A 22183-nucleotide genomic window follows, 5' to 3' on the forward strand; every position below is an offset into this window, starting at 1 on the left:
AACTGTAAAACGCGCGGTTCGCCCCAATGGGCATTGGTGATATCGGACCGTGGCGGGCGTTCGTCGTTGGTTGCAGTCCAGCGATTCGCCCAGACCAATCCCACTGCGGTACTGCTCACCAGGATCGCCAACGATCGCGAGCCGCCGTCGCCATCGTCGACCGCAAAAATTCGATTTGATCCCGCCGCGGGTTGCAACCCAGCTACAGCATCTGCCCACGCCGAGCCGGTTCGCGGGCACACCCACCGCACACAGCTTCCCTCCCAGCCGCCTCGGTTCGCTCGTCCACCTCTCGGCGCGGAACAAGGGGGCGCAAGAAAAAAATGCAGGCGTCGCTCCAACACTCCCCCGCCGAGCTGAGCCACGCCTTCGGGCCCGTCGCGCCCCATCCGCACGGCGCCCCGCCGAACGCGGGCCTCCTCCCTAACGCGGGCTACCAGTACCGCCTCTCGTCGTCCCCGCCGCTGCTCAACGCCGCGTCCGAGCAGCAGCAGCAGCAGCAGCAAGGCATCGCCGATCCCTCGGGCGTCGCGCTTCTGCAGGTCGCGCAGTCCGCTTCGTCGTCCTCGTCGTCGGCCCAGCAGCACCAGCACAAGCGGAAAGACGATCAGGCGGGCGCGAGCGTCGCGATCCCGCGCAAACGGCGGCGGCACGAGGGCGCGGATCCATCCGACGAGGGCCCGAACGGCGGGCCCAAGCACTGGACGGACGAGGAGAAGACGCGGCTGTTTCGATGGGTGATGGGCCCCGGCCGGGACCTGCAGTTCAACTCCCTCCGGGCGAGCAAGAACGGCTGCCTGCGCGAGGTTCGTCGGCTCTCTCTCTCTCTCCCTCTCTCTCTCCAGCCTCGTTTGATGCCGTGCGATACTCACACCCGTTTCCACAAGTGCGCGCAGCAGGTGTTCGGCGGGCGGAAGACGTACCAGGCGCTGAAGGGCGCCTTCGAGCGCAGCTTTGCCGTGTTCAGGCAGATCTACCAGCTTGAGTCGGTGACGGCGCATATGGCGGACCGGAACGTGAACGTGGTCGACGTCCCCGCCGCGCGTATGCAGGAGTACGAGCGTCGAATACAGGCCGCCCGAGAGAAAGGGGTTGACACCGGCACGCTCAATGCTCGGACCATCGATCAGTGGCATCGGCTGGGATGGTATGATCTATTCTACACCCGGTCAGCGAACGCTCCTCTCCATCCCCCCTTCCGTCGGTCACCACTGAGTCCCACTCGTCGCCAGATACCACGGAGATCCCGCCACGACCAAACCGTCCTCGCATCGCGAGCGGCCCAACCAGTCCGTGAACGATGACCGCGACGAGCACGACGACGAGCACGGCCGATCGGACCTGTTCGGCAACGACGGCTCTGGCGGACTTGACGACGCCTTCGACCATCCGCACACGCAGGACGAGCCGCTCACGAGCGACGCGCACCTCGCCTACCTCCCGGCGCCGCCGACGCCCGAGCCCCGGCCGGCCGTCCGCGCACCTTCGTCCTCCTCGTCGCTCTCTCATGCCATGCCCCCGTCTCCCTCCGCCCCGCGGCCACCTCCGCGTCAACTCCAGCCTCAAACCCAGCTCCAACCCAAGCCGTCGGCCATGGCGCCGCCGCCGCCGCCGCCGCCACCCCCACAAACGGCCGCGACGCTCCCCTCCCCCTCCTCCAGCAGCACGCTGTCTCACCTCTCGTCCCCCGCTTCCACAGTCGCCACCAGCGTCAGCGCCCTATCCGACGACGCGCCGCCCGCCGTCTCGCCCTCCAACCTCGTGCCGACCGTCGCCGCGATCCTGAAGACGCAGAGCCAGGTGATCGACTACATCAAGAAGCGGGACGCGCGGGAGGAGGAGGAGACGAGGAAGAAGGTCGACGGCGAGCAGCTGCAGAAGGTGCAGATGAAGGCCGAGTTCGCGACGAAGATCGTGAGCGATCCGAACGCGGACGTGACGGTGAAGGCGGCCGCGGCGGACTATCTGAAGAGGCTCTTCTTGAGCGATTAGTAACATATATATAACGCACACCGTCGAATCTTGAGCGGTTTGAACGCTTGTGGCGTCGATCGTTTGTATACGGGCGGATGAGTGCCGTTGTCGTAACAGCGCAGCGGCCTGCCGTCTTTCTGTATGTACCGTATACATATTATAAGCATAGCGCGCGTTCGGCTCTGGAAGATCTGAACTGCGGAACGGACGCGCGCGGACCTCCGTCCCGAACGGCCGAGCGACCATTTCTTCTCCGAGTTGGCTGTCGACGTCGATCATGGGCGCGCTGATATCGAGCCAAGCCGGCGCGAAGCCCGCGCTCGACACGCTTCTCGCCACCAGCCTCCTGACGCCCGACCACCGCGAGCGCCTCCGCCCCTACTTCCGCGAGATCGTCTACCTGCCCGGCATCGGCAAGGAGCTCCCGGACGACGTCCTGCGGCGCGTCGACGTCGTCTATGGACTCCTCCCGCCCAGCGTCGACAGGCCCGAGCTCGTGCCCCGGCTGAAGCTCGTGCAGCTCACGAGCGCTGGCGCCGATCGCGCGCTGGAGAACCCGTTGTGGAAGAGCATCGGGAAGGAGGGCGGGGAGGTCGTGTTGACGACTGCTGCCGGTATGACCTCAGGCGTTCTATATGTTTTCCGACACGAGGAGGCTGAGGGTCAACAGGCGTGCATGTCGGGCCCATACCGCAAGTTGGTACCAGTGACTTTCACCCGTCGTCGATATGAAGCTCAAAAGAGTCGATTCCTCCAGTGGTTCATCGCCACGACGCTCTCTCTTTACCACAAGCTGCACGAGCAGATCCTGATCACCCATGTGAGGATACCCGACGCGCATGCTCGGCGCCGTGCTCTGATGATCTACCTCATCCTGGCCCCAGGTCGAAAAGCGATGGCCCTCGGGTGACGAGTTTGGCGGACCCATGTTCGTCCAGGAGCTTCGCGGCAAGACGGTCGGCGTCCTCGGATACGGTCATGTCAGTTCCCCCCCCCCCCCCGCGACGTGCCCGTTCGTATGTGCGACTGACGCTGCTCTTCCACACAGATCGGTCGCGAGGCCGCGCGTCTTGCGAAAGCTTTCGGCGCGGACGTGCTCGCTGCGAACAGCGACGGCAAGCGGAAACGTCAGGAGGGTTACATCGTCCCCGGCACGGGCGACGTCGACGGCAGGTGAGCGCTTCTCCCTCGAACGCGTATCAGTCGCATCATGACCGACCGGAGAGATGTTCTGGCGCGCAGCATACCGAGCGCGTACTACTCGACGACCTCCGCCTCGTCCTTCGCCTCGTTCCTCGCCAAATCGGACGTCGTGTTCTTGTCCCTGCCGTCCACGCCGTCGACGAGGTATATCATGAACGAGAAGACGATCGCGAAGATGAAGCCCTCAGCGATCCTGGTCAACATCGGACGCGGCGATTTGGTCGACACGTCCGCGTTGGTGCGAGCACTCGACACGGGCGAGTCACTCTATGCGCCCCATCTCTTGTCGCTACTAGAGCCGCTGAACGATATTTGGCGTCGATAGGTATCATCGCCGGTGCCGCCTTGGACGTGACCGATCCCGAACCTCTGCCGCCTAATCACACTTTGTATGGGCGCAAGAACGTGATCATCACTCCCCACCTCTCGGGACGGACAGTCAAGTACGTCGCATCCCCGTGTAAAACCGCTGCGCACACGACCGATGCTCTCTTCCCCGCCCCTCCAGGTATTTTGACCTCGCGGTCGACATCTTGGTCGAGAACCTAGATCGTATCAAGGCCGGAAAGGAACTGGTGAACCGCGTCGATCTTAAGCGCGGATATTGATTTCATCTCTTGTTGTTGTTGTTTTTTATATCAAAATATGACCGGAATCGTTTTGCTGAAGCGGAGGGTCGTAGATCTGAAGTTTACGTGATCAATCCAACAGATGTAACTGCTCCTTGCAACACCCTTCCTGAGCTCGTCACGACAGTCAATATTCTTGCCGTTTTGTGCCCATGCCATCAGCGAAATATGCGGATGGGTACGGGATACGGGTACATAGGAATTAGTTTACAAGATCAGGAAATGTGCAAGAGGCGTTGAGCACTCGTTTCTATTCGTCATAAGAATTCCCGGCCGCGCATCGTGGTTATGGGTTAAATGTCAAGCCTGATCATCGTAGTTGTTGATATAGTTGTCGTTGCCCCTGTTTGCGTTTTTGTCCACCGTCAGTGCATCGATCAACGTGGCATCTCGGGAGGACTCGACGCCACCATGCAGAAACCCGTGAAGGCATTCTCAGTTACTCTTGACACCGCTCTCTCGGGCTGGAGTAGAATCCTGCGATTCGATCCAGAATGATGACTTGTATTATGGACTTGGTCCGTCTTGAAACCACGCTTCTATTCATACTCTGATGCCTCATTCAGAAATCCGCTTCTATCACGCAGCTCGATATCCGTGGTTTGTTCGATGACAGTAACTCTCCTACGCGTCTCTATCGCGAAACTGTTGCCGAAGACTACGTCCCGAGAATCGATCTCTCCATACCCCAACCTGAGCATGTACCTGCTCATCCACCTGCACGACATCCCTTGGTTCCCTCAGTTATGCAGATATCTTTAGGTCCCAAAATCTCTCGCGGTCGTGTGGGTATCGCCTACCGAGTTGAAGCAGCTCAACTGTATTCTGCTGATGGGTCAACAATCTCTGAACCGCGCATCCCTCCGCTCGTGGTGAAGATTGCGGGTGAAGATTTCTCCGATGATCTCGCTCGAGAAGCTTGGTTTTACGACGACATGGAGTCTCTGCAGGGATCTGTCATCGCTCGGTGCTACGGCTTCTTTGAGGCGCCGTTGCCGGAACATGCTTCACCCACGCCTTGGATTATGCACAAGGCCGGAGAAGACCCGTATTACCCATCTTTCGATTCTGACTCGGACTCGTATGGGTCAGTAAAGCAGGAACAAGACCCCAGGTTCCCCGTTCCCCGCGGTAAAGGGAGGCAACTCTCCATTCTCCTCCTCGAGGACCTCGGGGAGGAGAAACTACCATTGAAGGACAATGACATGCGCCCAGGCCGTGCTCTCTAGTGCGATGGTTTCATTTCTGATCTCAAATATGCGCTCATCTCGAGACGACCAGCGAGGAAATCCTGGACCTCTACCTGGAGCTCAGCCAGCTCAGAATCGTGCATTCGGATGTCAGGCATAACCACATACTTCGCGCTCCACCGTGCCCCCCGGCGTTGCCAAGCTTGCCTTGTCCTCGCACCGGGCGCACGTACGGCTGGCGTTTGATCGACTTCGACAGGGCCATGAAGATGAACGCTGGTTTGAAATATGTGAACAACACCAACCGCAGTGGTGCCATAAAGCCCATGGCCAACTTACGCGATGGTCAGATTATCGAGCCTTGGGAATGAGACGGGCACGGGTGAGTTACTGTACGTCTATTTATTGTCGCTTGAACCGCCGGTCAATGTTCGACGCCGGTAGATATCACTGCCGGTGCCGCGTTGGACGTGACCGATCCGGAACCTCTGGTGCCTGACCACACCGTACAATCGTCAGAACGATATCCTCATTACTCGTCTCTTGGGATGGACATTTCGGTACTTGCCAGTGTATAGCGTAGAGAAGCAGGGATAAGACACTAGGAACCCTTCCTCCCGTGGAACAGGTAGACAATTTTGCGTGCTTCTGATTGAGGACCTTGGGGAGGAGAAACTGCGTATTTTTGAGACAGGGTCGTGCAATTTATTTGCTCTGTTGTTCTCTGTTCGCTCATTAGATCTCATCATATACAACGAGGAATCCACAAATATCTTTCAGGGGGTTAGCTAGCTCAGAATCGTGCATTCCGACATGCCATGAGCCATGATCACGTCCTCCGCGCTCCAACGTGTCTCTTTAGATCACCGAGTCTTCCCCGTCGACAAGACGCACTTACGGTCGGCGCGTGCCCGACTTACAGGGACTGCATTACCTAATCGGATGTGCTGTCATGGAACAATCAAGCTTGTTAACCTTGTGCTACGCCGCTTCTATACGAATATGCGATTCATACCTTCTCAACTGAACGACGTCGAAAATGCCGAGGAGTACATACCCGGCGGCTTCCATCCAGTGGCCATCGGTGACATCTACGCGAACGGTCGTTACAAAATTCTGCACAAACTTGGCTTCGGGGGCTCCTCCACCGTCTGGCTGGCCCGCGACTATGGGCAGAATACTCCGCACGGCAGACTAGTTGCTCTCAAAGTTATGTGCGCCGACGTTTCAGCTATAGCCGACGAGAAAATGCCCGAGTTGGTGGTCCCTCGGGCGCTCCATGCGATCATGGGCTCTTGCGATTTCCAGATTGTTGACCATCATTTCCTGGTGCAAGGCCCGAATGGGTGTCATCGTGTTTTGGCTTATCCACTCGCTGGTCCCAGTATTCGTGATATGGTAACGGGATCAGGCCGAATCGCCGGCAGTCGCCGTCTACGCGGGGATTTAGCGAGAGCCGTTGCGAAGCAGGCAGCTATGGCAATCAGGCGCATGCATCTTGCAGGCATTGTTCATGGAGGTGAGCTGAAACAGGCGCACTTTAAAGACGTCTTGCAACTCATAGATACACACGCAGACCTCACGACATCAAATATTTTATTTCGTGTGGCCAGGTCTGTTGTTGACTGGACGGATGACGAGGTGTACGCCCATTTGGGTTTACCTCGCTCTGAAGTGGTCAGAACCTTCGATGGTTCACCTCCCGGATTGCACGCAGCCACCAAGCTCGTTGAGTCGGTAAAGCTTTCACGACTGGCCCATCTATCGCTTATTCAAGAACGTATTACAATCATCGACTTTGGCCAATCCTACTTCATTCGCGATCCCCCAAAAGACTACGAACCCGCCACAGCAATCCATTACCAGTCGCCGGAGATGCGCTTTGATGACCGTGCAGGCGCCGAGGCCGATGTTTGGTCGCTCGGATGCGCTATCTTCGAAATCCGTTCGGGATATCCGCTCTTCGAGCCGCTGTTCGGAAGCACAGATATAATGAGGCAAACTGTCGAGACTCTCGGACGGTTACCTGACCCCTGGTGGAACTCCTTTAAGCAGCGGGTTCGGTGGTTCGAGGACGACGGTGAACCAAAGGATATACTGGCTCAGAAGCAGTCCGGGGTCAGGATAACTGCCCGCAAAACTTCGATTTCAGAGAAGCTGCGTTCCATAGGCGACGTTGATGAACCGCCTTCTGCGTACGAGGGCCCGATGATAGAAAGGTGTGGGGTCAAGCTATCGGAGGAGCAAGTCGAATCGCTTTCTGATTTGTTGGGGAGGATGCTGAAGTATCGACCAGAGGAACGCCCTACCATGGAGGAAGTCATCCACCATAGGTGGTTCAATCTCTGAACATTAATGAGTAACAATTCCCCGGGCTCGACTACAGAACGGAAACAATCTCTTACTATCTGGGTCACATGCGTATCATGTATATAGTACGTAAAAGTGCCTGGTGACCGAAGATACGGTGATCCGAAGGGAAACCAAGTCGTATACATATGAACGTTGGCTGGCGGCTAGCGGATACAGACGATGGAATGAACTCGGAAATCGGTGACTCCATAGAAGAAACGAAAGGGACGTACACCAATCTCACGGTTTCGATCCCTAGGGTCCCAGTTGAGGCGTTAATGTGTTTCATTGTAAACCGAGTAGAACATCTCATCGCTACATTTTCGACCCTGTCGGCATCCGTTCAGAAACAATCGAGCATGAAATGGGCCAATCGTGGTCACGGCCTCCAAGCAACGACTACTTAACCCACTACACCCTGCAAAACACTTGTTTGCTCTTGTGCTGCGCCGCTTCCGTACGAAATGCGATTCATACCCTCTCGACTGAACGCCGTCGAAAATGCTGAGGAGTACATACCCGGAGGCTTCCATCCAGTGGCCATCGGCGACATTTATGCAAACGGTCGTTACAGAATCCTCCACAAACTCGGCATCGGGGGATCCTCCACCGTCTGGATGGCTCGCGACTATGCGCAGAATACCCCATACGGTAGACTGGTCGCTCTCAAAGTCATGTGCGCCGACGTTTCAACTACAGCTGCCGAGCAGATGCCCGAGTTGGTCGTCCCGAAGGCGCTTCGCGCGGTCGCGGGCTCTTGCGACTTCCAGACTGTCGACCACCATTTCCTGGTGCAAGGTCCGAATGGGTGTCATCGTGTTCTAGCTCATCCACTTGCTGGCCCCAGTGTTCATAATATGGTAGCGGGATCAGTTCGAACCGGTCGCCGTCTACGCGGGGATCTGGCGAGAGCCGTTGCGAAGCAGGCAGCTGCGGCGATCAGGTGCATGCATCTTGCAGGCATTGTTCATGGAGGTGAGCTGAAACAGGCGCACTTAAGACGTCCTCCGCTCATATATTGACACACAGACCTCACGACATCAAATGTCTTATTTCGTGTAGCCCGGTCTGTTGTTGACTGGACGGATGATGAGGTGTACGCGCAGTTGGGTTTACCTCGCACTGAAGTGGTCAGGACCTTTGATGGTTCACCTCCCGGATTGCACGCAGCCACCAAGCTCGTCGAATCGGCAAAGCTTTCCCGACTCGCCGATCTGTCACTTGTCGAAGAACATGTTACAATCATCGATTTCGGCCAATCCTACTTCATTCGCGATCCCCCAAAGGACTACGAACCCGCCACAGCAATCCATTACCAGTCGCCGGAAATGCGCTTTGATGATCATATAGGCCCCGAGACTGATGTTTGGTCGCTCGGATGCGCTATCTTCGAAATCCGATCGGGATATCCGCTCTTCGAGCCATTCTTCGGAAGCGAGGATATAATGCGGCAAACTGTCCAGACTCTCGGACGATTACCTGATCCTTGGTGGAACTCCTTTGAGGAGCGAGTTTGGTGGTTCGAGGACGACGGTGAACCGAAGGACATATCGGCTCAGAAGCAGACGGGGGTTAGGATAACTGCCCGCAAAACTTCGATTTCAGAGAAGCTGCGTTCCATAGGCGACGTTGATGAGCCACCTGCTGCAGACGAAGGTCCGATGATAGAAAGGTGTGGGGTCAAGCTATCGGAGGAGGAAGCCGAATTGCTCTCTGATTTGCTGGGGAGGATGCTGAAGTATCGACCAGAGGAACGCCCTACCATGGAGGAAGTCATCCACCATAGGTGGTTCAATCTCTGAACCTTAAGGACTAACAATTCACTGGGCTTGATGCTCATGCGATCATAGTAGGAGTCCGGAACGGAAGCGATTTCTTACTATCTAGGCCACATGCGTATCATGTATATAGTGCCTGGTGAATGAAGTTATGGTGACCGAGGGAAACCAAGTCGTGCTGGCGGGTAGAGGACGATGGAATTAACTTGGGAATCCATGACTCCACAGTCGCACACCAGTCTCACGATTTCGATCACTGGAGTCCCAATTGTAGATTATCTCATCGCTACATTTTCGACCCACGTCCTTGACGCTGTCGTCGTAAGTAGTCGTCTACATGGGGTCGTAACATTGGTAAAATCGTCGTCCGTGAGACGGATGGCCGTCAAACCCCGTTTGTCCACACCCGATGCGGCAGCAAGCAGCCTATTACCACTGCAACGCAAACCAACACCTCCATTACCACGTATACGAGCTTCCCGTCGAGATAATGATGCTCAGCGTCGATGGAGAGCGAGAAGAGGGAGTTGGCCGCCGCCGGACCGATGGCGCGCATGATGGAGACCGTCATCTGGCACAGTCCTGGACCGCCAACACGAACTCAGTCAACCGATGTAAGAGGGCGAATAAGATACACGCACCATTCGTAGCGCCGAGCGACGCCCGGTTCGGCGCGGAACCCGAGATAAATATGAATATACAACCGTAGCTCAGACTGATCAGGATCGACAGTACGACTTGCGCCGCGACCGCGATCCACACCAGCCACCCTTCGCGTCCCGGGTCTGCCCGCGCAAGCGCGTTGATGACGGGGAATAGGGCGAAGACCGGGATTGCGCTCGCGATGCCGGCGATGAACACGCGCTTCGCGCCCCACCGGTCGTGAATCTTGGCGAACCAGAGCACCTGGAAGAGCCCGTTGAGAATCCCGAAAGCGGAGAGAATGGCGCCGATGCGGTGCGGAGGGAGGCCGAGGCCGCCGAGAGCGATGGGGGTGGAGAGGAAGAGAGGCTGGATGGCGCGGAAGGCGATGTCTACGAGGGAGAGGGAGGCGTAGTTCGCAGCGGAGACGAGGACGGGGAAGGTAAGGAGCGCGCGGAAGGGGAGGGGGGTATAGTCGTCGGAGGCGGTCTTGGAGGGGATGGAGGAGGCCGTGGGATCGGTGGAGGCGGCGACGGTCTGCAGGGCGAGGTTCGACTTGGATTTGCGGGTGGCGATGAGGGAGGAGAGCGGCATGGGGTTGCGTACGGTCTGGAAAACGAATGAGCGAATGAACATCGATTTTGCTGGTTCGTCGTTACCTCTTTGAGGAAGAGAAGCGTCACTAGCCAAGCTAAAACCGAGAATGTGGCTGGTACCGCGCAGGGTAAAAAATACGGGTATTCCTTGAGGAAGTCCGAGTTTCCGAATACGCTGGGGAACCGTTCCGCAGGACGAGACAACACTCCGCCGATGATAGGCCTATAGCAGGGTTAATTGACTGAACATTGCTTGATCGACGATGCATACCCTAGAGTGCCGCCAGTGCTCCAGGCGATTGGCATATATGCATATGCCTGTGCAAGGTTTCCGGAGTCCATGAGCTCCGCCATCATGCTTTTGATTACCCCAATGTTGCCTGAACGGTATAGTTGAACATGGTTCACTGGCGCTAAAGTTACACTGAACGCACCATTAAGAGCGCCATTGAGGGATCGGCTGAAAACGAGACCCCAGAAGGTCTTGGACAGCCCGAAGCAATACATTGAGAGAGACAAGCCGAAGAGTCCGGTCAGGATTACAGGCTTTCGGCCTAGGTAATCGGACACCCGGCTCCAGTGCATGACGGTCATCGCTTGCGTGGCAAAGAAGATGGATTGCTGTGGTATATTGAGAATATATGCGCGAAACAAGGACAGATTGCGCACCATCATGCCGACATAATACCCAACCTTGGCTTCATCTCCGTTGGTGATACCGAGATCACGGATGAGCTACACAAACGGTAAGCAACCTGCCTCACCTCGTCAGCGGGCGTACACACCTGAGGGGCGAAGGGGTAGATGACCTGGCTCGTGAGCGGCTCAGCCAGCTGCAGGAACAGTACAATCGAAAACTGGTTCCACGGGATCGGACCGGGCTGGGGCTTTTTGTCGTGTCGCTCGTCAAGCAAGGGCGTCTCCTCGTCAGTGGGCCGGTCTCTAGCCACAGTCATGCTCGTCTACGTTGTCCTAAGCAAGATTGACGGCGGGGGCGCCTCGATCGCAGAGCGCTCCTGTTCAAGGAAAAGTCGGCAGCGAGGGAAATAGAATGCCGGGGCCCTGCAGGGTTAAATGTTCGCTCGGAGCGCGAGCCGACGGCCGCTGCCCGCCATCGATGAGTCAGAAGACGTCAACGACGCTCACTCGCCAGGACACGAGGCCGTATCGAGCAGCCGCGACGAAGCATCGAGGACGTGTACCACGATGGCGGTGGGAGTGAAATGAACTGATCGTGATCGGCGTTGTGGGCAGGTGGGGAACGCCAGCCGGGTGCCTGTTGACTTCCTGGCTTCACTCTTAGCGTTCGCATACAAGCTTTCCGAACCCTGCTGGCGACCTCGACGACGGCGGCGACGACGGTGAAAGAGGATGACGAGGAAATCAGGCCACCCGGAGGAGGTCGATATCGGCTCCCTCACTATCTCGAGGGCGGGGCAGCAGCATGTGGTGGAGTCGTCGTCCTCGAGCGATGTGGAACAAGCGATCAGGCAGGAAAATATATCCGCGGGCGACATCGGCATACCTCATCAACCATCACGAATCCGTCCTAAGGCGAAGACGATGCCAGATGTTACTACAAACCAGCCCTACGCGGCGCCCAGTATACTTGGTTTCGCCATGGAACCTGAGAAGGTGCAGAAAATGCAGCGGTGGATCATCGGACTTGTCGTCGGTATGTCAGCTGCGTCTTGTCCTGCTTTGGTGCTGCGCCTAATGCTGCGCTGCAGTGAACTTTGACCTCGACCTGGGTCCCGTCATCCATTCCATATACCCCGACCTTGCTTTCTCCAAGGAGACGAATCAGAATATGTAAGCTTGCTACGTCTTTCGCTTCTGGTTGCTTCGAAATGCTGATGATCACATCAGAGCCTTTTCATCCTTCCCTGATTCCCTGCAATTTGCAGAGGGCGTAATGGATCACTCATTCCGCATCCGCGACTCGGGCACGCGCTCAGGGCCAGCAGATATCGATGGTTTCATCTATGGCTTTTCGCACTTTACGCAGCACAGGGACAGCTCGTCCAAGCGCGGATACCTGCAGGTGCGCATTCACGTTCGTTCATATCCTTCGCAAGGACCTCAAACGTAACGGCATTGCAGCGGTCATTCGTGCTTCTTACCCAGCACGCTTACCCAGCTTTGTTCAGTCACATTTCAGCCAAACTCGGCTCACTGCACAACAGTCATGGCGAGGCCATGCTAGAGGCGGCATGCCACAACATCGCTAGCTGGTATGTACTCCGTTACTCCACATCTCCGATCTCTTGTCCGACGAATAATGTCTGCAAAGAATAGGTCAGACCCGACGGCAGGGTCAACCGTCGAACTTGGTTTTCTAGGCTCCGTGTTGCGTGTTCAGCTCCCGCAGGACCTGGACGAGCCACAGCTATCCCAGATCGCGTCGGACATGGGCGAGCATTATGTTTGTTCTTCAGCCTATATACGATATACCATGTGCTTACATCTTCCACGTTGCCTCCCTTTAGATACCCGCCTCGTTAGCTCCAGCGTCGCCTGCTATTCTTGCTCAATTGGACGCGGCTTTATCCCACCTGTGGTCCATCTGGGAATGTCTGGTTCTCTGCGAACCTTTGCTGATCTACGCACCCTCTCCCTCCATGACGTCTCAAGTCGTCTGGTGGCTACGCGATCTGCTCAGACCGGTGCGCGACTCACCGATGGACTGTAGCGACGATGGCCCTGAGCTTTCACTCTCTAGATACCGTCAGCCACAGATTTCCGGCCCTACTTCACGATCCACGATGATGAATACCCGGCACTCGTTAACCCCCGTATACGACCGAAGTCAGGGCTGCTCCTCGGTGTGACGAATCCGTTCGTCAGCACCGAGTGTTCTCATTGGCCACACGTGCTCAGTCTCGGTCGGGAGTCCAGGTGAGTAGCTACCGGCCCCTTTCTCTCGGACGTCGTGATGTCGACCCCTTCATTGCAGCGGCAGAGCAGATGGTGCGGGACACGTAGCGGGCCCAGCACCGGGCTGGACGACGAAGACCCACAAGCGGTACATCTCCAAAGACCGCGCATTGCTGAAACGCATGGAGAATGCGCGCGGACACGCTGTTGCTGGTGAGGAATCCTCGCTGTTGACCGAACGTGAGCGGATGCTCACCATGCTTGAGCCCAGAAGCCGAGCTATCGCACCTCATCCGACGTCATTTCTCCTCGCGCACGACCTCCCTCCTCGCCCCGCTCAATCGGTACCTCAACACGCTCCTGCCTTCTGCCCCGTCTTCTCTTGCAGTGACCTCCATCACACCCTCCCCATCTCCATCGCCGTCTCTCACGTCCCTCTCTTCTCTCTCCGCACCTGGGCCCTCGCCTTCTCTCATGTCCCTCCCCAACTCCTCAACACTCTCGGCATCCCACCCGCCGCCCCACTCGTCCTCCTCCTCTCATTCGTCACGTCAGGTTCCACCCGATTCTTTCAAGAAGCCGACCGCCCGCCTAAAGCCGTTCTCGCAGACCGCCTTCCTCGCTTCTCTCAAGGCGGGCGGGGCCGCACTACCGTTCAAGTCAGCTGCGAAGCAGAAGGAGTTCTATCAGCGCTGGCTGAAGACGCCCGCGTTTGGGATGTGGTTGGCGAGGCAGGAAGAAGTGGTTGGGAGGGTATTTGGAGGGTAGATTAATCAGGACGGGTACCCCGATTCGAAGGCGTTGTTAGAAGAGGATTTGGCACAGTTGATCAGAGAGGACGAATTCCTGACTACTTCGGGATCTGGCGCTCAGCACTGTGTGGACAATTTTGTAGCTTCTCGTGAGAGGGTGATCTGGCCTGGATCGTTCATGTTCGCCGCGGGCACACGTAGGTTCGTGACCTTGGTTACACGCATCTTGAGTATAGTCGCCTTTCTTCGCTGTAATCCCTACTGCGCAGTATCCCAGAGTCGAGTTAGTCTGCTCCTGCTGGCCGGCGCTTATATGGCAAGCCAGCGCCTAAATCTGAAAAAATGCGCGTTAGGGGCCGTTAGGTGCCTGTCTCAAATTTCTAGCTGGCGACCTACCTTCTCATCGCACTTCCAAGCAAGGGGACGCCTTATCAAACTTTTGGAGCAAGATCCCGGGCAGCTTGCTAGTGGCATCACTGAGCTTGTGCTCTGGTTCAGCTGGCTGCGGGAGTTTATCGTACGCATTCGCCAGTGGCCAGAGGAGCAGGTTAAGCAGCGCGTTCTTGCTATGAATGCCACAACGCAACAGAGGTGAAGTTCAATGCGACATCCTTGGTGTACATTGCTCCTCCAAATCCGGATCATGCCGCATTCCAACGTAGTGCGCTTCCTTCTCCATCGTGGTTGGGCCCTTCTCTCGAAGACACGCTCGGTCACGATGATCGTCTAGTAGCATTGTCGTCCGAACGCAGGAAACGATTTGAAGATCACAAGCGCATAATCAGACCTCCGACACGCGATGGAGCGAGAGCAAAAAACCATGCTGGAGCTCTGCATCGAACACAATTCATCGCTCCCCGTCAATCGCCTTGCTCCCGAAACTCTTTCGTATATCATGGTCCTTGTACAGTGCACCGAATATGTCTCATCAGATGGTGGACGATCCCAGTGGTCACCGGCGTATGTACAAGTTTGTGTTCGCTGGAGACGGATAGCCCTAGCTACGTCGAAGATATGGTACCTCCTAGACGCGATAAAACCCAGGCTGGCGTTGGCATTATGCAAACGCTTCCCAAAGAACCGTCTTCGCCTCTTCTACCGACCTTCGGCAGTTGGCGAAGTCAAGCATGAGCTGGATGCCCTGCACGAGATCGTTCTCAGGTATCCTTCTCGCATATCTGCTCTCCACATAGAAGGCGCGCGTGTCGCTGTTCACTCGGCCTTGCCGCAGTTTCAGACGTACGCCCCTGCGTTGCAAGTGCTTCATCTCGAGCCTCCCGAGCTGGATGACACGCAAAGCAAATACATCACCGGCTACCTCCAAAGCCTCCACGCTCCGAACCTTCGGGAATTGCGCCTGTACCATCTATCCCCTAACTCATACTGGGGAACACCCTGGCTCAGAGCGCTGAGTTTGAGAAGCTTGACGATCACGCCCGGTAGGATGGGGTCATTGCCTGGACTCCACAACGTACTTGCTACTTTGGAGGCCTTATCTTCCTTGGAGGTGTTGGAGCTGCATGGCCGTCTGCCTGAGGAGATCCTGTCTTTGGAGCCTTCGTCCTCCACGCGCAGGGTGCACCTACCGCTTCGCCACATCCAACTGCTGGGCACAGGCCTGGGTGTTGTATCCCTTCTCAGGCACCTGGTATTCACCAAGCCTTTGCATAAATTCGTGACGAAATGCGTAGCAGATGGGCCAAAATACTTCCCTCAGATCTGGCACTACGCCGAGCCGCACTGTCCTTCCTCACCAAGGGTCGATCTCATTATCTCAGAGGACTGCATTCGGATTAGATTCCGCCCCGCGACGATCCTGGAATTTGTATCTTTGTCTTGGGATGAGACGGAACAGATACTGCAGTCGCTCAAACCTTGTTTGCCGCGGTTGAACATTTCCAAGTTGAAATTGGATGACGAGCTCGGGGCGTTGCCTCCGGAGTTGTCGCGGTCGATTCTCGTCGAATGCCGGACGATACAACATCTACAACTCGGTTCCTCTGATGCTGTTCAGATCATTTTCGACGTAATGCGTGTCCATCGCGCTGAAAACGACGGGGTCCAGCTGCTGCCCGAACTGAGGGCTCTCCGTATTTCTCACGTCGAACATGCACCACATTCCCCATGGTTTGGTCCACTGCGCGCGGAATTAGCAAGAAGGCAGGCAAACTCCTTACGAAACGGCAGCTTACCGCTTCGGACTCTCATTCTGAAGGACTGTGAAGGATTGGATGAGACAGAAATTGATCTGTTGAGAGAAATCGAGCCTCGTTTCACTGTAGAGGTCCTGGTGAGCACAATTTTCACTCCCAATTGACATTCTCAAATCTAATTTGTCACCGTGAAGCCTGATGCCGAATCGGGATCAGACGAGGAATGAGACTGGGTCGTCGGACAACACGGACGATTCGAATCACCGCATGTGCAGTGACTTATGGAGAAGTGATGTTCTATTTTCAAACAAGGCCTTATCAATATATGAACGGTGATCTTCTAGAGTACCAGATCCCAATCAGCCTGTATCTACTGACCCAGTGACCGGGGAACATGGCCTCTGCGTATGCCAGCTTTGATGGACTGCCTGGACCTATGCGAACAACGGCGAAGGTTCATTCCCAGGTTTATCATCGGATGCGGTCCTCCGACTGCTTTCCATCCTTCCTCATAATCCGGCTCCAGATTGGACTATCGATATATCCATCCTTCCCCCGATGACGACCACTGAGGTACTGATCGTAAGCGCCTTTCAGCAATATATCCATCGATTCGGATGCAACTCACCCACTGTTGTAAGGTCGGAGCTGGCCCTGCCGGCTTAATATCTGCGTTGGTGCTCGCAAAGAACGGCATCAAACCTCGCATCGTTGACAGGGATGACAAATTCCACGTAGGATCGCGTGGCTTTGGCATTCAGGTCCGTTTTTCGTGCACTTGACTCCAGGACCTTCATTATGCTGAAGTTCAGCTTAGCCCCGCACGTTCGAGCTTTTCCAAACTCTGGGCATCGTGGAAGATCTGAAGAAGCTAGCGACACCCATCCCTACCATGAGAGCCTATAAGCTCCCTGGAGGAATAGAGCCCGTCAAGACGTGGGATCTTTACGAGAAAAGTGAGATCTGGCCGGATCGCCCGTATGTAAGGAGTTCCAACATGTCTGGAAAGAGTACCGCCGACTCACTCGTGCGCGTCTAGGCCAATGGCGCCTGTCTCAGTCAAGCAGTGCTAGAGAAGGTTATCAGAGCCCACTTGGAGAAGTATGGCGTGACTGTCGAACTGAACAAAGGTCTTATCGCGATCGAGCAAGACGCCGACGTCGTAACAGCTACTATTGCAATCCATAGATCCGGTGTCCCGACGGAGGAGCGTGAGGTGGTGGTCGCGAAATACTTGATTGGCGCCGATGGCGCTAAAGGTACGCAGGATTTGACCACTACTATCATTGTTATGACCGACCTTGAAATCAGGATCCTGTCGCAAGCTGTTAGGCTTCACCTTCGGGGGAGAGACACGCGATTCAGATGGCATGGTATGGGGAGATGTCGAGATTCAAGGACTTACAAACGATGTGAGCAGTCTCCCGATTCTGCGGTTGCGGTTGCTTAACGAAACATGTGATCGAAGTACTGGCATATCTGGGGAAAGCCTGGGCAATTCACGCAAGTAGATGACCATGCGGGACGTTCGTCTTGCTCAAACCCGTTATTAGGATCATGGCGCGGCCTTTGAGTCCGTCAGGCAACACGTTCGGCATCGGGATCACGGGCCAGAACTTCGACCCAACAGAGCTCGCACAGCGCGAGAGTGTGATCTCGTTCATTCGTCGGGAAACCGGTCGGGGTGATCTAGAGTTCGGAGAATTCAGCTGGCTTTCTTACTTCAAGTACGCGCAATCACCCGCGCCTGACTTTTACTCACCACATGCAAAGACCTAACATGCGCATGGTCAATAAGTTCCATGAGGGCAGAGCGTTCCTCGTTGGAGGTAAGGGCGGTGGTGTGAACTACGTTCATCATCGTTGATGGTCGTACGCGTTGCTTTCTCCAGACTCTGCGCACGTCCATTCTCCGACTGGAGGCCAAGGGATGAATTGTAGCGTCCAAGATGCTGTAGGCGCTTCTCGGAATAAACACGATGATTGCTATCATGCTGATTGTCTCTTAGTCAAACCTCGGGTGGAAGCTCGCGCTGGTGATCAAAGGCCTTGCTCCTCCGTCATTGCTCCTCTCATACACGGAGGAAAGGTTGCCGGTGATCGCCCAGATGTTGCACGCAACAACGGCTCTGTACACTCATACTGTGGCGAAAGAGCGGCCCCTCGAGACGCCGGTAAAGGAGGCGTCCGAGGGCGAGAACGCTTCCGGCTGGTTCCGATGGAGGAACTCGGCTCTGGAGATGTATGGCATCAACTATCGCTACAGCGAAATCGTCCTCGAGCAGCGCGACCCGAACGACCTGACAAAGGAGGATGCCCTGGGACGGGCATATTCCGGCTACGAAGGCCACGGCAATCTGCGAGCGGGCGATCGCGCACCAGATGCCCCGGGACTCGTGGCTGGAGATGGAACCGAAACGTCGCTCTTCGGCATTTTCAAGGTCGAAAAGCATACGGTTCTGGTTTTTACGGCATCTGGCGATGCTGACAACGTCGACTTGAAGAGCGACATGCCCGACTCTGTGGCTACCCACAGTCAGATCTTCCAGATCTGCAACGAGGCGGGCACCGCTTACCAGAGCGACGTCCAAGTACTCCATGATCGTGACGGCCATGCTCGCGGAGCCTACTTCGCCGAAGCTAATACCACCAACGTGGTGATCGTGCGACCAGACGGCTTCGTAGGCGCCATCGTCCGCGACCAGGACGGGGTAAGACAGTACTTCTCGAAGATTTTTTACTAGCATTGAGTTCTCGTGCAATGTCAATGTTCTCAATAGCAGCGGGCATATTCTCGGTGCTCATCAGCAAGACTGGGTGACTGAGTTGCACCAACCCAGGTGGTAGAGGCGCACCAAAACCGAACCGATCCTGAGAATATTCGCGCAGCTCCATCCACGTGCCTCATGACGCCAACTGCGCTTCATTACTGAGCAGCAACCGAAGTGAAGTATGGCCGCTCAGGATATGGGCCATATTCTATGCAACTTGTCTCTCGACACCTCCTAGCACGACTGTGCAGTACTGCCAGGAGAAACATGTCCGCCGAGCCACCGCAGAAATTCACGATCTCTAAGCTGCCGCTGCCCCCGACGTCTCATGTCCTCACTCACAAGCTCACCCCGGACAACCGCGTCCCGACGGTGGACGCATTTCGGAAAGTGCTGAGGAACGAGAAGGTTCCGGAACTCGAGGACAAGACGGGTCCGAGCATACAGCGACGCGCTCGTTTGCTGGATCCTCCCTGCCACTTCGCATACGTAGCGCCGTTACCTCTCGGCTTCCCGTACGAGATCACGCCGCCGGAGAACGAGGAAGAGATAGAGGACAAAGGAGCTTGGGTGGAGAAATGGCTGGCTGACAGAGAGGCGGTGAATGGTACGGCTGCAGAACCAAATGGAGACGCAAACGGTGCCGGACATTTGGGAAGCCGTCTGCGAATCTACTACCCCAAGAACCGCGATCAACCCCGGGAGCTCATCGGCCTCTCTGAAACTGGCCTCAGGGACTGCCTCCCTCACTTGGATGTTGGAGATGCCTTCGCCGTCTTGGGTACACCCACGCTTGCTCACTCTTTCGAGGACGAGGAGATACAGGAAGGTGACGAGGCACAGAAGAACGTGAGCTTGTTCTAGAAGTGGAGTAGTACGAAGAACATTTTCAAAATTGCTTATAGGCACGTCAAGAACTCATCGACATCGTCAGTGGACACGCTACGCTCATGTCTGACGAAAATTCGGACATGAACTACGCACCCTGGTCTCTGCGTTACAGCGGTCATCAATTCGGCTCGTGGGCTGGTCAACTTGGAGATGGTCGTGCCATCAGTTTGCGTATGTTCGTTGCTTTCACGCTGTCGTCACGAGATTAACGATTCGCTGTAGTCGCGACTCCGCATCCGGCTTCACCTAATCAACCGGATCTTTCGTATGAGTTACAGCTCAAGGGTGCCGGTAGGACGCCGTTTTCGCGTTCAGCGGACGGCTTAGCCGTTTTGCGAAGCTCTGTACGCGAATTTTTATGCTCCGAAGGTTTGTTCGATGCAGAAACGTATATTCAACCATCGCTAATCCCGCTTGCTTTAGCAATGCACGCGCTGCGCATTCCCACTACGAGATCGCTCTCGCTTGTCTCTCTACCCGCGCTCTCCGTATATCGAGAGCGGGTCGAGACAGCGTCCGTGTTATGTCGCGTCGCGCCCAGCTTCCTGAGGATCGGCAGCTTCGAGGCTTTGAACCCGCCAAAGGGTACGTGCACGCTGTCACTCCACCCTTTGCATTTCATGTCCTCAACTGGGTGACGCCTGTGCCGTTGCACCTCAAGTACCCCCGAAGATGACCTCGACCGCTAACAATCTCACAGGCATGTTTTTCTTTGGCGGCGGGCAGCAAAAGGCCGACTACGACGCGCTGCGCATCCTTGGCGAGTGGGTTGCGAAGAAGGTTTTGTTCATGGACGTTAAGGAGAACGAGGCGTGGGGCAAGAAGATGCTGTTAGAGATTGCGAGGCGTAATGCGAGGATGGTGGCGGGTTGGCAGGCGTATGGGTTTATGCACGGAGTAATCAACACGGACAAGTGGGTATCACACCCTGGGAGCTTGTGGCGCATCACTGATGTTGTCTTCAGCGTCTCGGTGCTGGGCCTGACTATTGATTACGGTGAGCGTTGTCATTCAGGGTCCGATCGAGGATTGGTTCTGATCAATGGTGTTGCTCAGGTCCATATGCATTCATGGATGTGTTTGATCCTTTCCATATTTGCAACCATAGCGACGAAGAAGGACGCTATAGCTATCAGGTATGTCAAGCATCGATGTTCCCGTTTGCCCTTCCATGACTCCGTCCTTGATGTCCTGTAGAATCAGCCGAGCATGATGTAAGGACACATATAGCTCCTTTCTTACTGGACTCACGGCGTCATACTTACGCAGTTTATTCGCCATGCGCTCACTTCTAAACGCACTTGCGCCTCTGATTGGAGCGGAGGCCGAACTGGGTAAGGCGGTTGGCCCTCAGTGGGCCTCCGAAAAGTCGAGCGACGAGATTGCAGCGTGGGCGGAGAAGGGTGTGGAGGACGTTCAGGACGAGCTTCAGCAGGAGTTCCAGCAGATATGCGCAGAAGAGTACGGCAGACTCATGCACCAGGTGCGTTCTAGAACAAGATGACTGAAACGGTGATGCTTATGCTACATCTCAGCGTCTTGGCCTTAAAGGGCAGGAGCCGACGGACGAAGCTGAAATTGTTCGGCCGCTGCTGGATCTGATCAAGAACCACAAGCTTGATTTTCATTCGGTGTTCCGGAAGCTCGCCTATTTCCGTCCGAGCCTTCTGGAGTCTTCAGCTCACGTCGACGGAGAGGCAGCTGGAAGCTCGTCAGAGCCAAACACCGGGGCGACGCAGAGCCCGCTTGAGAAGTTCCTGTCTGCCGTCCTGAGTCAGACACCGTACGAACTGCTAGACAGGGCACAGGCCGCGAAGGATGTTTTGACGTGGCTGGACAAGTACGCGGAGAGGCTCGAGCGGGATACGGCGCAGTGGGGCGAGGATGCGGATGCGAAGAGGCAGGAGGCTATGTTGAGCGTGAACCCGAGATTCATCCTTAGGCAGTGGGTGTTGGAGGAAGTCATCAAGAAATGCGAGCAAGACGTGGACAGCGGGAAGAGGGTATTACGGAAGGTGCTGCAGGTCTGTCCACCCATAGTTTCGTCGTGATAGAAGAGTATTGCTGACGAGAATGTGAAAGATGGCATGCTCGCCGTACGAGAAGTGGGGTGCTGAAGATCAGGTTGAGCTCTCGGACGATGTCGATAAGGAGGTAGCGGAAGAACGGCGGTATTGCGGTATGGGCGAGAGGAAGATGCTGGGCTTCCAGTGCAGTTGTTCTAGTTGAATTGCATGGTGCGGCATAACGATGCAAAATAGCTAGGTCAGATTGGTAAATCTTAGTACATAAGCCCTGGAACTCGGAAGCCAATGTACGGACTCGAGTAGTAAGGTGCAGCCCGTGTCCGCCGCAAGCGCAGGCTGAGCCGCAGT

At 55.9% G+C, this 22183-nt stretch overlaps 8 protein-coding genes across 8 annotated transcripts; 7 read left to right on the forward strand and 1 right to left on the reverse strand.

The window, feature by feature from the left end:
• The first annotated feature begins 273 nt into the window (after positions 1 to 273).
• On the forward strand, positions 274 to 2202 carry PUNSTDRAFT_108871 (uncharacterized protein). Its single transcript, XM_007388755.1, has 3 exons — positions 274 to 806; positions 888 to 1168; positions 1233 to 2202. Exons 1-3 carry the CDS (start codon positions 324 to 326, stop codon positions 1990 to 1992), a joined length of 1524 nt encoding a protein of 507 aa, XP_007388817.1. The 5' UTR covers positions 274 to 323; the 3' UTR covers positions 1993 to 2202.
• Positions 2203 to 2240: 38 nt separating this feature from the next.
• Positions 2241 to 4048, forward strand: PUNSTDRAFT_108873 (uncharacterized protein). The gene is made up of 8 exons (XM_007388756.1): positions 2241 to 2588; positions 2645 to 2670; positions 2732 to 2794; positions 2859 to 2954; positions 3023 to 3147; positions 3217 to 3434; positions 3503 to 3620; positions 3686 to 4048. Exons 1-8 carry the CDS (start codon positions 2252 to 2254, stop codon positions 3783 to 3785), a joined length of 1083 nt encoding a protein of 360 aa, XP_007388818.1. The 5' UTR covers positions 2241 to 2251; the 3' UTR covers positions 3786 to 4048.
• A 1950-nt stretch (positions 4049 to 5998) lies between these two features.
• Positions 5999 to 7345, forward strand: PUNSTDRAFT_77083 (kinase-like protein; the record flags this gene model as incomplete). The annotated part of the gene is made up of 2 exons (XM_007388757.1): positions 5999 to 6515; positions 6573 to 7345. 2 exons carry the CDS (start codon positions 5999 to 6001, stop codon positions 7343 to 7345), a joined length of 1290 nt encoding a protein of 429 aa, XP_007388819.1.
• Positions 7346 to 7812: 467 nt separating this feature from the next.
• Positions 7813 to 9290, forward strand: PUNSTDRAFT_146773 (kinase-like protein; the record flags this gene model as incomplete). The annotated part of the gene is made up of 3 exons (XM_007388758.1): positions 7813 to 8146; positions 8213 to 8323; positions 8378 to 9290. The coding sequence occupies 3 exons, from the start codon at positions 7813 to 7815 to the stop codon at positions 9148 to 9150; spliced, it is 1218 nt and encodes a 405-aa protein (XP_007388820.1). The 3' UTR covers positions 9151 to 9290.
• Positions 9291 to 9511: 221 nt separating this feature from the next.
• Positions 9512 to 11320, reverse strand: PUNSTDRAFT_77049 (member of major facilitator multidrug-resistance DHA1 sub-family; the record flags this gene model as incomplete). Its single annotated transcript, XM_007388759.1, has 7 exons — positions 9512 to 9708; positions 9768 to 10377; positions 10428 to 10587; positions 10636 to 10744; positions 10799 to 10985; positions 11034 to 11099; positions 11150 to 11320. 7 exons carry the CDS (start codon positions 11318 to 11320, stop codon positions 9512 to 9514), a joined length of 1500 nt encoding a protein of 499 aa, XP_007388821.1.
• Positions 11321 to 11735: 415 nt separating this feature from the next.
• Positions 11736 to 14009, forward strand: PUNSTDRAFT_139075 (DUF1630-domain-containing protein; the record flags this gene model as incomplete). Its single annotated transcript, XM_007388760.1, has 9 exons — positions 11736 to 12039; positions 12095 to 12176; positions 12234 to 12408; positions 12468 to 12598; positions 12663 to 12789; positions 12854 to 13030; positions 13087 to 13262; positions 13321 to 13454; positions 13513 to 14009. The coding sequence occupies 9 exons, from the start codon at positions 11736 to 11738 to the stop codon at positions 14007 to 14009; spliced, it is 1803 nt and encodes a 600-aa protein (XP_007388822.1).
• A 2754-nt stretch (positions 14010 to 16763) lies between these two features.
• PUNSTDRAFT_77218 (uncharacterized protein) lies at positions 16764 to 18890 on the forward strand (the record flags this gene model as incomplete). The annotated part of the gene is made up of 9 exons (XM_007388761.1): positions 16764 to 16907; positions 16964 to 17128; positions 17186 to 17405; positions 17458 to 17558; positions 17615 to 17676; positions 17700 to 17873; positions 17920 to 17975; positions 18039 to 18100; positions 18156 to 18890. 9 exons carry the CDS (start codon positions 16764 to 16766, stop codon positions 18888 to 18890), a joined length of 1719 nt encoding a protein of 572 aa, XP_007388823.1.
• A 294-nt stretch (positions 18891 to 19184) lies between these two features.
• On the forward strand, positions 19185 to 22037 carry PUNSTDRAFT_139077 (UPF0061-domain-containing protein; the record flags this gene model as incomplete). Its single annotated transcript, XM_007388762.1, has 11 exons — positions 19185 to 19766; positions 19823 to 19979; positions 20031 to 20177; positions 20232 to 20393; positions 20470 to 20722; positions 20774 to 20805; positions 20865 to 20944; positions 21006 to 21022; positions 21078 to 21291; positions 21344 to 21832; positions 21891 to 22037. 11 exons carry the CDS (start codon positions 19185 to 19187, stop codon positions 22035 to 22037), a joined length of 2280 nt encoding a protein of 759 aa, XP_007388824.1.
• Positions 22038 to 22183: the final 146 nt, after the last annotated feature.

Source organism: Punctularia strigosozonata (genome assembly GCF_000264995.1).
Source record: "Punctularia strigosozonata HHB-11173 SS5 unplaced genomic scaffold PUNSTscaffold_20, whole genome shotgun sequence".
Taxonomy (NCBI): domain Eukaryota; kingdom Fungi; phylum Basidiomycota; class Agaricomycetes; order Corticiales; family Punctulariaceae; genus Punctularia; species Punctularia strigosozonata.